This window comes from Talpa europaea, assembly GCF_964194135.1.
Source record: "Talpa europaea genome assembly, chromosome: 15".
In the NCBI taxonomy this organism is placed as follows: Eukaryota; Metazoa; Chordata; class Mammalia; order Eulipotyphla; family Talpidae; genus Talpa; species Talpa europaea.
In genome coordinates, this window is record NC_140083.1 from 3,197,409 (window position 1) to 3,213,506 (window position 16,098).

The 16,098-nt window shown below is 56.2% G+C and overlaps 1 protein-coding gene across 1 annotated transcript in view; it reads right to left on the minus strand.

Moving 5' to 3' along the window:
* Nucleotides 1-1,246: 1,246 nt before the first annotated feature.
* The window catches only part of MEI1 (meiotic double-stranded break formation protein 1), a gene marked incomplete at its 5' end in the record, with an annotated part of 54,423 nt that continues 39,571 nt past the window's right edge, over nt 1,247-16,098 (minus strand). The window contains 12 exon segments of the mRNA XM_084255771.1: nt 1,247-1,328; nt 2,096-2,208; nt 2,349-2,480; nt 3,391-3,513; nt 3,517-3,548; nt 3,930-4,011; nt 8,185-8,360; nt 8,545-8,626; nt 10,574-10,740; nt 11,019-11,129; nt 12,691-12,795; nt 13,814-13,979. Of these exon segments, the coding sequence (XP_084111897.1) occupies nt 1,283-1,328; nt 2,096-2,208; nt 2,349-2,480; nt 3,391-3,513; nt 3,517-3,548; nt 3,930-4,011; nt 8,185-8,360; nt 8,545-8,626; nt 10,574-10,740; nt 11,019-11,129; nt 12,691-12,795; nt 13,814-13,979 (1,335 nt within the window). The 3' untranslated portion in view covers nt 1,247-1,282.

Consider the following 16,098-nt stretch of genomic DNA (forward strand, 5'->3'; position numbering starts at 1 on the left):
GTGAGTGATGACTGGGCGGAGAAGCGGGGCAGCAAAGGCGGGAATGCAGCCGATGGGGGTGTCCTGCTTCCTCCCGTCGCGCCCATTCCGCCTCTCACCCCCGCCGGCTGCCCCACGCTGCCCGGGTTCTCCCGCTCGGCGGGAGTGCGTGCAGGGTGCGTGCAGGTGGCGGGCCCGGGGCCGGGTACCCGGCTCGCGCACTCGGGATGCGGCCCGAGCCTCCGGGGCTCCGGGTCTGGCAAGGAGCGGCGTCCCGGGACGCCAGCCTCACCTCCCACCCGCCGCAACCCGCTCGGGACTCGGTCCCGAGCGCCGGCCGAGGGCCCGCCCGCCTGGTGTGCCCCACCCCACCTACCAAGCAGGGCCACCGGGCGGGCAGGGCCACCGGGCGGGCGGGCGCTCGGCGTGCGGCGCGGCTCGCGGGCCCGTCCCCCTCCCGCAGCCGGAACGCGGAACCGCGACCCCGCCAGCGGCCGCGCTGGGTCCGCGAGCGCCGCCCCGCCCCGCGCCGCTCTCGGCCAATGAGCGCGGGCCGCGCCGGGCCCGCCGCGCTCCGTCCCGCCCCGCCCCGCGCAGCCCCTGGCCAATGGGCGCGGGCCGCGCCGGCGGCACTTCCGGCCCCGCCCGCGCCGCCAGGTGCGCCCGCCCGGGCGGGAGGTGCCGGCACGTGGGGCCTGGGCCCCGACCCGCGCCTCCCGAAACCCGCAGCTCCCGGGGTTCCCGAAGTCGCACCGGACGATGTCGGCGAGGGGCGTGGCCGCGCCGCGCTTCCTCGCCCCAGAAGCCGCGGCGCGGAGCGACGCACCCACGCGGGCTCGCAGCCGGCGACGCTGGGCGAGGGTCCCGGGGAGGCCCCAGCGGGGCGCTGGCACGGCCCGGCCGGCCGGCCGACGGGCTTGTCCGCTCGTCCCCTTCGCCTGGACGTCGCGACCTGCACCGCCCGGGAGGCGAGGCCGCGGGAAAGTGCCCGTGCTGCGGCGCAGCCGCTCTGCTCTCCGGTCGGCAAGGACGGCCGCCCCAACTCCGGGAGCCCCGAGCGCGGCCTTTTTTCACCAGCACCAACTCCGACCCCCTCCTGGGCGGGCGGACTGGCCAGGCTGGACCAAAATAAGTGGCGTTTTGGGAGCGCGCACACAGGTGGGTGAGTAGCCCTTTATTGCCCGACTCCACCTCCACCGTGGAGCAAATGGCCACTCTGTCCCCATCTCCCTGCAGCTGTGCCCTGCCGTCGTCTTCTCCAGGTCTCGGGTCTGGCCATTCCTGGGCCTTCAAGTCCCAAGGGTCAGTCTCTGATGTGGGACAGCGACACAGCCACCCCTCCCAGGCAGCTGGCAGCAAAAAACATGAGCAGCAGAGGTAAGGCCAGTCATGGAGAAACACTTCCAGAGCCCAAAAGGGTGAAAAAGCATCAGAGTGGTACAGGCGCGCCTAAGAACGCTGCGGGGTCTAACGTCTGGCCCTGAGCACCTGGGCCAACAGTCGCTACAGTGGGAACTGAGGTGTGGACAGAAAGAGGTGTGGGGAGCGGCTGGCTAGGGAGGGGAGGAAGCATCCTGCACCCCCTCCACAAGCACCCCCTACAGGAGTTGTCCCTGGAGCACTACCTCCCCGCAGGGCTTCTGACTACTACCTCTGGCCCAGGGCTTCCTCCGGGACATGCCAGTTGCCCAACATTCTCTCCACGTTGGGCTGAGGAAGCCCCTGTGCCAGTGGGGTTTGGGCAACTTTCTCCAGAACTCTTGGAGAAGGACTCGCTCCTTCCCGAGTTTGGCCAGGTAGCTCTGGAGATAGGCACATCCAGGTCAGCTAGCACCGTGTGATCCTGAACACATCGCTTACCTGTCTGATCTGTTACCACTACCTTCACCTCCCCACTGCTAGGAAGACTAGAGCATGTAACGGGACTGGGCCTTGGTAGTCAATACACAGAACACGTCATTGTCATTGCTACCACCGTTAGCATTCACTGACCCCCTCCTTGCTTTGCAGGACAGGGCTGTGGACAATGCACTCTGTCCTGATGCATGATGCCACAGCCTCCCGAAGCCTGGGTGGCCTTGCCGGGCCAAGGCTCTCAAATGCACAAAAAGGATACAGCATGTCCTGCAGGGGTGGCTGGGCAGAGGAAGTCCAGGGAGAAAGGCCCTCCAAGGAAGCCTTCAAAGTTTGGGCTGTGCTGTCATCAGAAAGGAGCCCCACACTCTGGACCTTAAAGGGGAAGAGGGAAGATGACAGGCCACTCCCGCCACCCCCCGCCAGCTGCCGCCATCAGAGCCCCACCTCCAGGCATGATTGTGTGGGGGACCCAGCCTCACGGGAGTGCCACGCAGCATCCCCTTCCTACCCACCTGCAGGAGGAAGCCATGCAGCGCCTGGAGCGTGGCATTCGGAAGGGCAGCGGGGTCAGCCAAAGCCGCACCTTGCAGAACATGCGCCACCTCTTCTGGAGCGAGGACTGCGCTGCTCCGGAACCGCACAAACTGCCCAGGAGAGAAGCCCCAGCACCAGGAATCCGCAGCTCCTTCATGCAGCCCTATCTCCTGTGCCCCTGCCGTGCTCAGCACGAGCTGCAGCCCCAGCTCTGAAGCCCCCAGAATCTGGCCTTCCAGGAGCTTGGGGTTGGCAGGGGTGGGGTTGTGTCATGGTGCGTAGGGTGCATGACACCCCCCAAGACCCTGAGTTGGCCTGCTGTGACCCCCCTGGTGCTGAACCTCAGACTGTGTGGGCACTTGACCTCCAGCACGTGCTCTCCTAGCTGCCGTTCTCACTTCTCCACCTGGAATACCTGTCCCCCTCCACCTGCCAGACCTGCAAGTCTCAGCTGAAATGGTAGCGCCCCTGCTGAGTGTCCTTTCATTTCATTGCAGAGATACAGGCATTAACTGAGTGCGCACGACATTCCCTCCCTCTCAACGGTGGCAGCGACAATTACTTTGTTCTCTGTTCCCAGTCACTGATTTACCCATCAGTCACCTCACTGTCACGCGTGGGCTTTGGCTTTGTTGTTTACTCAACAGGCACGTAGTACAGGCCAGACAATTAGCCTATCTCCTGCTCTGCCAGTAATGACGTCGTTTAACCACTAGTTGGCTTCTCTGTCTCCTCTAGACTGAGGAAGCCTAAAAGGCAAGAGTTTAGCTCACTGGCCTCTTTTGCGCCCATCGCACGGAATGGTCGATATTTCCCAAGCGTCGGGGTTTACTGGGGTGAGGAGATTTGGGCAAGTAGAGGAATCCCTGAGCAGGCCTCGTGTAGGGGAACAGCTCACTCAGCCCCTCTGTTTTCTTTGAAGATTCAGGGTGGCCTAAAGTAAGGTGTCCCTATTCTACAGGTCAGGACCACCCAACTCATGACATTCTTCAGACCATAAGACTATCCTTCTACACCTACCAGGGTCATGAGCCTCAAGATCTCTGGCCTGAGGAAGGAGTTCTCGCCAGCATCCAGGAGGGTGAACAGCAAAAACCGATTCCAGGGCTGGGAGGCCACATGGCGCGCTACAGGAAACACCAGTCACTGTGGGTTGTTAACACCGCTTTCCCAAAGGCCTAGGAACCCTGCTAGAGAGGGCTGTAGCTACAGGTCCCAAAAGGGCAGCTCAGCCACAAGCAAGTTGACTCCAGGTTTCTTCCTCTGCTGCCTGGCTCAGTGAGACCACACATCCCACTGGTGGGGGAGGAAGCAGCAGGCAGGGCTCCGCCGCTTCAAAGCTGCAGGACCTCGGCTAGGCATGTCACCGACCTCACTGAGCCACAGTGTCCGCAACCATATACGAGCGTGAGCATGTTGTACAGTGTTGTTAGCAGCATTCAGCAAAATGATTGTGTGTCACACAACAAGGGATGGGAGTGTGGAGTAGTGGGGTGGCTAGGGCTGGCCCCCAAAAAATACCCCCATGAAAAATGTCAGTGAACAGGGAGGGTTTCTACCAATGTCTGGGCTCCGAGTATGCAGGTAGTCAAGCAAGGCCTCCAGGCAACCGACGCAGGCGTGGGACAGCAGAGGGTCCTTCTGCAAGAAAAGAAAACCCAGAGAAATTCATGTCAGGATTTGCTACCAATGAGTTCTGGGGCTAATACAAAATTCTGAAAACATTTGGTTTTCAGAATAATTTGGATTACAGAATTTCAGATTTGTCGATAATCAAGAAATGTTTGATGGTTTCATCTTTCACCCACAGAGCATCACACTTGCTTACACTGGCAATTTACGCAGTCAGAGGCTGCTTTGTTTCAGAAATGGAGATAAGCCTTGGGCCCCAAAAGAGATTCACAGATTACAGACTAAGAGCCCCGTAATTTATCTAAAGCAGCAAAATGTTTCATCAAACCAAATGATGCTCTAATAAAGATCTCATCATGTCAGACCTCCCCTGGTGGCTCAGCAGTTGAGCTCTGGGCTGCGAAGCTGCCCGCAGCCTCTGCAGCACCGGTTCAATCAGGAGCCACTGGCACGACAGACCTCTCCTGCCGCCCACTGCTCCCCTCAGCAGTGTACTTCATCTGTCTGTTCTGCTCCCCACTCTGGCCCTGGTTAATTTTCTCACCCTCCCATGCTTCTGACTATACCCAGTGCTTGTATAAATAAATAAATCTTAAGAAAAAAAAAATCTCATCATGTCATTCGGGAAATAAAGTCCCCATGTGCTGCCATTCCACACACACCATTACTTGAAACCTTAAAAGTTGAGGATATCAAGGACTGCCAGGACTCTCAGACACAGGTGTGAAGGTAGAATGGTGCAGCCACTGTGAAATGAATGTACCAGCTGAATGGCTTCTTCTACAATTAAACACAGACCTACTGCAAGTAGGTAGAATTTCAAGATGGCCCCATGGCCTTTGCTCCCAGATGCTATTCCTGTGATTATGTAACATTGTTTGGCAGATTTCTCAGATGGGCCCAACCTAATCACTGTAGCCTTCTAAAAGCAGAGCTTTCTCTGGCTCCTGGCAGAAGAACTGAAGAGAGTGGAGTTTAACAGGAACGACGTGTTGCTGCAGTGAAAATGGTGTGGCCATGTGAGCAAGACCTCGCAGAGCTGAAGAGGCCCCTGAGGAACAAGTGGGGTTTCAGCCTCATGAGACCCTAAGTGCAGAGTCTGAGTCATCAGCTGTCTGACACAGAATTGTGAGGTAACGCACGGGTGTCGAGTGAAGACATTTCATGTGTAATAACTTGTTACACAGCAACAGAAAACCGATAACATCATTTGAACCGGGCGCCTGACTCCTAGGTATTTACCCAAGAGAAATGAAAACAAAGATCCACACAGATTTGTACACAGCAGGTCCCTGAATATTATAACACTGATGAGGAGAAGAAATCCTGGCCAACATGAACAAAACAAGGACCTGGTTTCATTATGTTGGGGTTTTTTTGTTTTTGATTAAAGTCACAGTGAGCACTTACTGTACTTCCCCTTAATGCTGAAAGACTCCTTTTGTTTGTAGATGAAGAAAGTGAGAACCTGTGAGAGGAAGTGACCAGCTGAAGTTAAGCTAGTGGCTGGGCAGGGCTGAGGTGCAGTTCTGCGTGAGTCCGGCCAGCCCACCTTCCACTGCTTTGTACTGGGCCCCCCAAGACTGCTAATGACTGTGCAGACTCTGCCCACCACTCAGTCCACTGAGGCCACTGCTGCTCTGGCCCAGAGATGTCAGGGAGGACAACACCCGGCAACCTGGCTTCCGTCTTTAACCCCTTGGTATCTATCATATTTAAAGGTATCAGCTTCAGTGAGATTTTACTAATCATAAAATTCATCCTTTTAAAAAGTGTAATTCAGTGGTTTTCGTATACCCGCAGAGATATACGGCTCTATCATTCCAGAATATTTTCATCACTCCAAAGAGAAACCCATACTCATTAGCTGTGGCTCCCATCTCTGTGGCTGTATCCTCACTGGCCATGGACATGGAATCATGCACCATGTGGCCTTTCGTGACTGGCTTCTTTCTCTGGGCATGTTTTCAAGGCTCACCTATGCTGCAGGAGGTCAGTACTTCACTGCTTTCTATAGTCAAAGAGCATCCAACTGTACGTCCATAGTCTGTCATCCACTCACTAGCTGATGGACATTGGGGGTGCTTACACTTTGGGGCCGTCATGAATGGTGCTACTGCAGCCAATCCCCTCCATTTTGCAACAGAAAACACCCCTAGACTAAAAATTAGGAATAAGTGGAACTAAACTCTACTCTTTTGTGTCCCCTCTTCAGGACTGTGAACTCAACCCTTGTTGCCTCCTTAGGATTCACCAGCTGCCCGTGCATTCCTGGGAACATGGACAATGGATCACATCACAACCCTAATACAGTTCTCTCTGCCCTCTGTGGATGATAGTGGCATCAGCAACAAACATCTGCTGACTGCCAAGAAAACACCCTCCTGGGAGGCAGACTCCTTGATTCCTGTTATCTACACAGCCTGGCACCTCCTAAGACCTGGAATTGGGAAGTCCTGACTCCCCTGCCCCTTAGAAGGTCCCAGTACTCCTGCTATTAGAAGAGTTGGGTGTTTTGGGGTACCTATCCCGCTGACTGCCTTGATGAATAAAACTCTTCTATATGAAGACAATTCTCACAAATCAGTTTGGCTTTCTGGGCGGGAGTAAAAAACCCGGTTTGGTTACAGTGCTATGAACACTTTACACAAGTTTTTGTGTACACATTTGTGTAGATGAATGCTTTCCATTTTCTTGGGCAACTACCAAAGGGTAGAGTAATGGATCACTTGGCAATTTATGAAGTATTTTGAAGTAGTTCCAGGCTGTTTCCCAAAGCAGCTGCACATGGGGCCTTCCTCTAACCCACATCCTCGGGTGGTCTCTGGTATTACCTGTGCTTCTGCTTGTAGCCATCCCCATGGGTGTAAAATGGCCTCGCTGTCATTCACTGGGGTCAGCGCAGCCTCTTGCTCAACAGCAACCTGCCTCCAGGCTCTCTCCACCCACCTACCTTCCCTACCTTGGCTGCCTTGGTGAGCCTCCAAACACAGTCTGCTGGAGTCCTTCCTTGACACCCACAGCCCCTGCCTCGACTTTGCATTTCATCCACTTGCACCACACCCCCACACTTTCATCACCTGACTGTCATGTTACATGACTTTGCTCACACTGTCCTTCCTGCCTGGAATGCCTTTCCATCTACCTAGACACCCTTCAGGCTGGAGGTCAAACGCCCCTTCTCTGACCACCCCTCCCCTGGGGTGGTTGTTGCCAAAAGGAAATTTACATTTTTATGGAAGAAGATAGAAATACAAACTACCGACCATCTAATAAAGCACTATAAATACTATCCTCAATACAGGACTGAGTAAGCCATCCTGGGAGCTGAGCAGAGAGGGGCTTCCTCTATTCTTGGATCACCGTGGAGAAATGTGCACTGAGCGGAAGAATAACTGAATAAAGAACTATTTTAAAATGACAAACCTGTGGACGAGTCTGAGGGGGCTTAGACCCAGCTCTGAGGGGAGGACAGAGCAGCAGAATGACTTCCAAGTAGCAGGTCCTTGAAGGACAGACTTTCATCATAATGCTGAGGAGGCAAAAAGTCAACTCCCAGACAAGGCCACGGTCTGTGTGGAGTTTGCATGTTTTCCCCATTCTCTGCGATTTTCTCTGGGTTCTCCAGTCGCCCCACCCCTACCATCCCTGTTAAGTTCATAGCATGTCTGTATGTCCTGTTCTGGGTGTGTGTGTGTGTGTGTGTCCTCTGTGTGTGCTGTGTCCTACCAAGGGAGGGCATCCACCTCACACGTGTTGTTGGAGGGGGCTCCAGTCACCCATGACCCCGAACTAGGGTAAGTGGGTTGGAAAATGAATGACTACACATGGCTTTTGAGTATTAGAAATATTTGGGATCTTTACTTAGAGACTTGGCAATATTTTGTGACCAGAAATCCACTGTAGGACCTGGATTCATGCTATCAATTAGCCAATGGTAAGACCAGTTTCCTTACACGTCGTTTAGCTTCAAGTTGCTCAGTGATGTTGGGTGAACCCTTGGCAATGGGGCACTGTGGCAAAGGGAGGCCAAGGAATTTCTCAGGAGCGTGGCCATGACAGAAAGGAGAATGGGGCTACTTGGTCTTGTCCATCAGGCAGCAGCAGGGACGCAACAGAGGCTGAGCCAAGCTCCTCCCAGCAGCACAGCAGTAGAGCTGGCACAGAGAAGCACAGCCTTACCTGCACCAGGAGGTTCTGCAGTCCAATAACGAGTGACAGCACTTGAGCTGTTCCCAGTGGAGCTAGGACAGAGTCCTCGCAGGCTGGCGGAGGTCGGGTCCCTGAAGGCACCAGAGTCACCAGGGCAGAGGAGAAGCTCTGCTGCAGGGCTGTCCGCAGGAAGCGTAAGATGGCGGCTGAAAGTGACAAGCTCCTCATACCCAGTTCCTGCCTCCTTCCCCACCTCCCCCCAGCTCTGTTATGGGGAATACAATGGGGATACTAATGGGGTAACCACAGGCTGGCCTGGGTGGGGTGGCCCCATCTTAGACTCTAGGGAAAAAACTTCGCTCCTCCTGCTGGAGGTCCCTGGGCCCATACCTGAGAGCAGAGCAGCCTTTTTCTTTGGAAAGCTGAGGGCCTTCAACACTTGGTCCAGTTCCACGGACAGTATCTGGTGAACCTGGCAGGGCAATGGGTAAAGGGCCAACCTTGTTCTAGGAGCTTGAGCAGATATTACCTGCCCTGTATCTCTTCCACCCACACATACCCACGGCATCCAGGACAGACACAGGCACACGTCATCCTGGCACCTCACCAGTCCTTGCTTCAGGAGCACGGGGAAGAAAATCACGCCCGTTCCTGGAAAACCCTCCTTCCCCAAACCTCAAGGTCCTCGAGGACCTCCTCCACCAAGGAGCCTTCTCTGGCCTCCCCTGCAGGGTTCAATCGCCCCACAGCGCACAATCACCTAATTCAGATCTGCAGTCAGACGACCCAGCAGGTAAACTCCAGCTCTGCCGTTGCCAGCAGTGGGACTGTGGGTGACTGCAGTGCATCTTTTTTTTTTTCGTCATCTCTGAAATGGGCCCAGGGACACCTGCTTTCACTCCCTCCAGAGCTACCATGAAGAGCAGTCAGGGGTCAAAGCGGTGTCCCCACTGAGGGGTTAGTCAGCTGCAGTTCAGAGCTGTGAGTCCTCACCAGAACACAAGTTGCCCAGGGGACCTCCCCTGCAGGGATCTGTCAGTCTAGCATGGAACCGTTCCTTCCAGATGCCTGCTGGCCGGTGGGGTTGGCAGGCTCCGGGCACAGATACCGCACCATGTGAGCTGCGGACAGAGGAGACCAGGCAGCGGAGGGCGCTGTGTGGGAGGGCACGTGCTATCTGCTCAATTTTTTTGTAATTCTAAACCGTCCTAAAAATCAAGGCTATTAAAAATCATCCAAAAACAAGCAACAGAGGTGCGGAGGTGTGCACACGCCCGGAGGACAGGAGGCGTGGAAGGGCAGCAGGAAGGCTGCAGGAGGGCCGGGTGAGAAGAACACAAAGGTGCCGCAGGCTTGGGGGCACAGGGGAAATGCAGAGGTGCCCGCGGGGGCAGGCGGCGTAGAAGAGGGGAGAGGCTGGTCTGGAGAATGTGAACAGGCATGTTAGTGGTGAAAACAGACGGTCAGACCTGAGCGAGGGCAGTGGGAGGACTTGGAGAGAAGGCAGCGGGAGGAACTGGATAGTGGGAGCTGAGGGCCAGGGCAGAGCCCAGGACAAGGTGCGGGCTTCCACCCAGGCCTTGTCCGCACATCTGCGAGAGCCAAGATCTGTCACAGCCTGTTGCCACCCTAGTGGCCAAACTTTAAAACTGGCTCACTTGTACACAAATGAGTGTGTATCTGGCACTGGCACAAGGCTGGGCACAGTGTAAGGGTGCCACGAAGCCACAGGGCATGGTCCACAGGGAGCAGCCGGGCTCAGAGAGGAGACACCCAATGTGAAGCCACCCGCGAGGAGCGGGCGTGCACTGTGGCACCAGCTTCCACAGGGGGAGGCACTCTGGGCTGCCCTATGGCCGCTGCTCTGTTGTGCCCTGGCCACCTTCTCCAGCAGGGACACTGACACCCACACCATGGGCATTCAGGGCCACAGACTGGCATCTGCCTTCTTGTCCAGTCTGACCTATGCTGCTCGACCCCTGCTTCCCAGCCCCCGCTACCTCGCACTCTCCAATGCCGGCCTTCACCGTAAGCGCATGTCGCGGGTGCCCTACTGTTCTTTTGCCGCAATGGCTCTCCCTGCGGCCCTTGCCTGGTACAGCCCTTCTCGTCTGTAAAGGCTGTGCTCAGAGACTCCAAGTTCCCTACGGGCAGGGCAGATGCGGCATTCATCCTTTATTCCTCGGGCCTGGGAGATTCACGCCACTAAAAGGGACCCACCGAGACAAGTGCCTGGCAAGTCCCTATTGTGTAAGCAAGGGGATGAGGCTCAGAGAGCGAAACACCTCACCAAGGCACTTAGTTAACCATCTTGCCAAGGTGAGACAGCAACGAAGGTACTGCTGCGCCCACAACTCAGGATCTTTATCCCTCCCTTGGGTGCCACCCGTGCCGCAAAGCCACAGGGCCAGAGACCAACCTGCAGGCTGCCGTGGTGCTGCTGCGCAGAGAGGGAGGCGGCGAGCAGCCAGGCCGAGCAGAGGAGCTTGGGCCCCGGGAAGCCAGCCTCAGCCCTGGCCCAGGTGAGCACCAGCATCTTCTCTAGAAGCTCCACCAGGGCCGAGCTGCTCAGGAGCACAGCAGCAGCTGCGGGGCAGGAGGATGGGGTCTGAGCACCAGAGTCAGGGCTCAGTCCCGCAGGCTCAGCGCATCACTGGCTTCCCACAGCATGGTGAGTCAACAGAGGATCCTCTGGAGGCACAAAGCTTCATTCCAGAGCCACGGGTCATCAGAACCAGAAAGGACCTTGCGACGACCACTGAGGCCAGCCAAACTCCCATTATGTTTTTTAAGATGGAAAATCTGAGCACCACAGACACAGCCCGGCACCCTTCCTCTTGCTGTCCCAGCGTGGGTCCCAGCACCTCTTTTCTGACTGCCTGGCGTGGTCTGGTGAAGGCTGCAGTACAGGAAGTTGAAGGAAGGCTGCAGGATGTCCTGGTCGGCGGGGCCGCACTTCCCACACAGCTTGCTCACTGTAAAAGAGGAGGCCTGGGCACTGCACCGCAGCGCACCCCGCTTGAACACCCACAGCACTCGCCATCCCCACGAGCCAGTTTCCGATGTCAGTCTTGGGGTCCAGACACTAGGTGTCCCTGACGTTACAGCCGATGGGAAGGAACATGGTGGGAATGCCGAAGGCCTGTCCGCGCCCTCCATCAGCACAGACGTCAGGCCAATAGCCCACAGCTGTGCGTGGGGACAGACGGCAGCTCGGGAGGTGAAGCAAACCCCTGCAACCTTGCTCGCGAGACCTAGACGGCGAGACCTGGCGAGACCTGGACGGCGGGGGCTGCAGAGGTCACCCTGGCCAACCCCAAGTGGGGAGCAGGGCAGCTCAGGATGCTTGCAGCAAGGGGGCCCTCATCACCTCCCAGGGCACTCTAGCCAGCCCTGTGCCATTCCCTGACTTCTTGCACCTCCACCTGGTGACTCCTTAACTCCTGCTTAGAAATCCAAATTCACCCCCGAGTCCCCCTTCTCCATGAAGTTCCCTTAACTTCGCAAGGCACAGGCCCCACCTCTTAGCACAGCGACTGCACCACGGAGTGGACTGGACGTCTGCAGAGACCAGCCCTCTCCTCCTGGGAACGGCTGCTCCTTGCCCCCGCCCCCAGGAAAACTACCCATCTCCACCATCCACTTCTCTGGCCGTTGCGTCACACTTGGCTTGCGGTCAGCCAGACAAGTGGGTTTCCTACCCCCCCACCCCAACTACAGATCTCCACCCCCAGTGCTCTCGAACAAAAGCACTCAGCACGCCGTGTAAATGCGCATTATATTTCATGTGTGTTCAGCCCATTATTATCCCTGTCAAGCCCGCAGGCCTCCTTCCCGGCTTAGTGCCACCCTGACCTGACTGACCAGCACTGACCACCACCAGGCCAGCCTGGGACTGCTACGGATCCTGACACTGATCTCTGACCTCTGCCTTCACCTCCTCCAGCAGCGCAGTCTGAAGAGTGCTGAAGACGCACACCCGCCCTACTAACTCCAACCTTTCCTCAAGAAGCAGCGACTGCAATGAAAGGTTCCAAAAAGGCCTGGGGGGAGGGGAAAAGGAGACCTGGACCTCCTGTCCAGGGCCAGCTCTGGGCCTAGGTGGAGAACCAAGTTTATCTACGAGGATGGTGCCCCCTGAAGGCTTCCTGCGTGCCAAGCGCTGTGGAATTCTTATCTGCAGTCACTTCTTAGTGCCACCCGGAGTCAGGCTCCCAAGGCGGCAGACCTAGTGACTACGCTGAAAACAAACTCAGACCAGAGGCCTCACCCCAGAGCCCGTACTCCGGTTGGGCCACAGGTTGGGCGGGCGGGTGGTGAGGTGGTGGGTGGACTGGAGGGCTGGTTTATTTATTTATTTACGTCTCCCAACACCCCCAGAGAATGAGCAGAAAAGGTCTGAAGGTCCCTCAGCAGGAAGCCCAGGAACAGAATGACCCTGTAGCCTCTTCCAAAGGGGGGCAGGTGGGAGTGGAGCCACAGCAGCAGGACTGAGGGAGCACCCACAGCTCCCAGACCCTTGGGCGCCACCGGCACCTTGGTGGAGGAGCTTCATGGCCATGCTGTCCAGCTCCTGCCCGGACTGGTTCCTCAGCTGCACTACGGAGAGGAGGCTCAGCAGCAGCGACAGGTTCCCGGAGGCTGTGAGGAACACGAGGGCCGTCAGGGGCTACTGCTCAGCTCAGGCCAAGGTTAGGTGCCCAAGGCAAACAGCTGCTGGGATTTGCCTCTTCTTCCTGCTCCACTCCTCCCTCACTGGGGACGGGGCAACCGACCCTGAATGCCCACTCTGGGCTGGGTAGCAGGAATTCATTATTTCGCTCATTCCCTTAAAAACCCTCTGGACAAGGGATTCTTATTCCTGCTTCGTGGGGAAGAGAACTAAAGCCCAGAGAGGCTGAGTGCTTCACCAGGGCCCCGCCGGAAGGGGGTCCCCACCAGGCGTCGCTGTGGAATCTCAAGGCCCTTGAGCACGGTTATCAGGTAAGCCCGGACTGTCCTTCCCGACAAAGGAAGGCCTCAGCTCCCCCAGACACCCTAGGCCAACCACCACATCCCCATCCTCAGTCAGGGTGGGGACAAGAGAGTCACAGCTCTCCCGCCACTTCCTTGTAACTTCCTGGAAAGTTCATTTAAAAATTCAACTTTCCAAAAACAGGAAAAGACAAACCCATCCTAACCTCAGTGTCTCCGTGCTGTGCCAGACAGCACAGGGGACCCAGTCGGAGTCTGGGGATCCTCCTGGCACTCACTGGCAGCTCTCACCCACCGCAGACCCACCCTTCCCCTGCTGGCTGTGGCCCCTCTTTAGCCTCCCCCACGTGTCCTGCTTTTCCTTCCCAACTAGGGGCTGCCATTCTTGTGACAAATCGCTCCGAGCACAGGCTCTGCAGGGGGCTGAGGGGACACACACACTCATCAAACACACACCCACCCAAGCTAAACACACTCACACGACACACGCGCAGAACCAAACTGCTCAGTATCCGCTCTAGGGGGAGAGGCAGGATGGTAAAGTTAAAGTGGATGCCACACTGGCCTGACTTTTCTTTTGCACAGAAAACTCTTACTCTCGTCCCTAAAGCAAATCTCCTCAGGGCAGAGCCAGCAGGCTAGAATGACCTTCTGGTGAAAACACCCCTAGCAGACTCGGACTGACCTCCCGCAGGGGAAGCTTCATGCTCCACCAGCAGATGCTGCAGGATCATCAGGAAGTGGCCTCGGATGAGACCACCCACTTGCACATCTTCGTTCCTCCTCAGAAAGGCCCTCAGGACAATCAGCGCCTTGCGGGCCGTGGCCACTGGGCTGGAGTAGACGAGATCCTGAGCAGGAGACGGAAGCAGAGCTCAGCGGGCGGCACAGTCAGGCACAGGCGGACAGCGGGGAGAGGGGCAGTGAGAGGGCCCCGGAGGACAGTGCCACAGAACCTGGCAAAAGAGGTGCTCCCTCGGCACCCAGGATGCACCTTCCTGTCAAACAGGTCCACCCCCAACAGGAGGAAACGGACACTCAGAGACCCCATGCCCTGTTCAAGGCCACATAAGCCATTCGACGACACAGCTGGGACTGGAAGGCAGAGCTCCCAACTCCAAGCCCAAGCTCTTTCTGCTTCCCAGGATGCCTCTCTCTTGTGAATGAAGGATTAAGTCAAGAGAAGGTTATTTCTAGGGCCTCCCTGGTGGTGCAGGCGATTGAGCCCAGCGCTGTGAATCTGTTCGCAGCCTCTGCAGCGCCAATTCAAACCTCACCAGCCGGCGAGGGTCCCACATGGGGAGGCAGACCTCTCCTGTCTCGCCCGCTGTTCCCCTCAGCAGTGTATTTCATCAGTCTGCCTGTTTGTTCCCTGCTCTGTCTGTAGTGAATCCTCTCACCCTCCCGCACATCTGGCCTGTACCCCGGTTCTTGTATAAAATAAATAAATAAATCTTAAAAAAAAGATGGGGCTTGAGTGTGTCTACTAGAAGAGGAGCAGGGTGGGAGAGGATAGTTAGGACAGATTCAGGGCACAGGCAGGGAAGCGAGGGCCAGGTCAGGTCCCGTCTGCACCCTGGCAGCTAGCTATTTCTCCCCAAGTCATAAAGGCCCTGGTTTTGGGCAGTGGGAAGGGACATCGCTTTTCATTTGCTTTCAGAGTTACTTTGTATGTGCTGACGGCTAAGGCAGTCAGAAGCTGCGCCAGAGGCTACGCCAGTGATGACTCCTCATGTTATAGGGCAGCCCCGATACAAAACGGGGTGCCTGACTGTGGGTCCTCACCCGCGCGCTTAAAAGGACTTATCAGGGCCTCCCCGGTGGCGCAGCAATTGAGTGCTGGGTTGCGAAGCTGCCCGCGGCCTCTGCAGCGCCGGTTCAATCCCCGGCTGCTCTCTGGCCACCGAAGGAGGGTCCCACATGGCGCGCAGACCTCTCCTGCCGCCCGCTGCTCCCCTCAGCAGTGTACCTCGGTCCTTCTGCCAGCTCTGCTCCCCACTCTGGCTCTGGTGAATTCTCTCACCCTCCCGCGCTTCTGACTGTACCCAGTGCATGTATAAACAAAACAAACAAACAAACAAACAAATAAATAAAACATGCCTCTATAAAAAAAAATTAAAAAAAAAAGGACTTATCAATGCTCTACTGCAGGCGCACACAAAAGGGCTCAGGCCACAGCCACCTTCCCTTTGGTGGTGACGGGATTTGTCTCTCCCAATGTGTTGATGGCTTTGGTGTGGAGTAGGGGTGGAGTCCACAAAGCCTGCATGGAATTTGCTCAGGACATCCCTTCCCCCTAACACTCACACCTATCAGATCCATCACGTCAATTCCTTGGACAGGCACGTGCAGGCCAGTCAGGGGGGTGCCATGAAGCCACAGTAAAAGACTCCTCTCCAGGGAGGTCAGCTCCACACACAGAGAGACATGGCTACAGGCCACCGGCCAGACAAAACCAGACGTGCTGATCACTGGGAGGCACGGGGATGGCTGGTCTGGCTCTTCATGAACCCCCACAGTTGCCAGGGAAACTACTGTGAAACTAATAGCAACCACTCAATTAGGGCCTAATAATGTGAGATTTAAACAGCAGCTGTTTCTTTATATATAATCTGTAATTTCATAATAATCCTTCCAGCTAAGTATCACCAAAGCCTGTCCAATGAGGAAACTAGGGCAGATTAAGGAGTTTACCTATCAAGACTGCAGCCATACTGTAAACTCCACTACACTGTGGGTTAATGTAGGGCAGGAGTGAGGTCAGCTTTATCTTTGTCGCCTTGTAAGGACTCAGAAAACATCTGTGGAGAAAGATGACCACAGAATAGGAGGGCCAGTGGGAATCTCAGTAAATTTCCTTCAACCCTTTTACTTTACAGAGTAGAAGGCTGAAACTGAAGGAGATTTGTCCAAGGTCACAGGACCCAAGACCACACCAGTTTCTGACAGTTGTCAGAGCTGGCCCCTGAG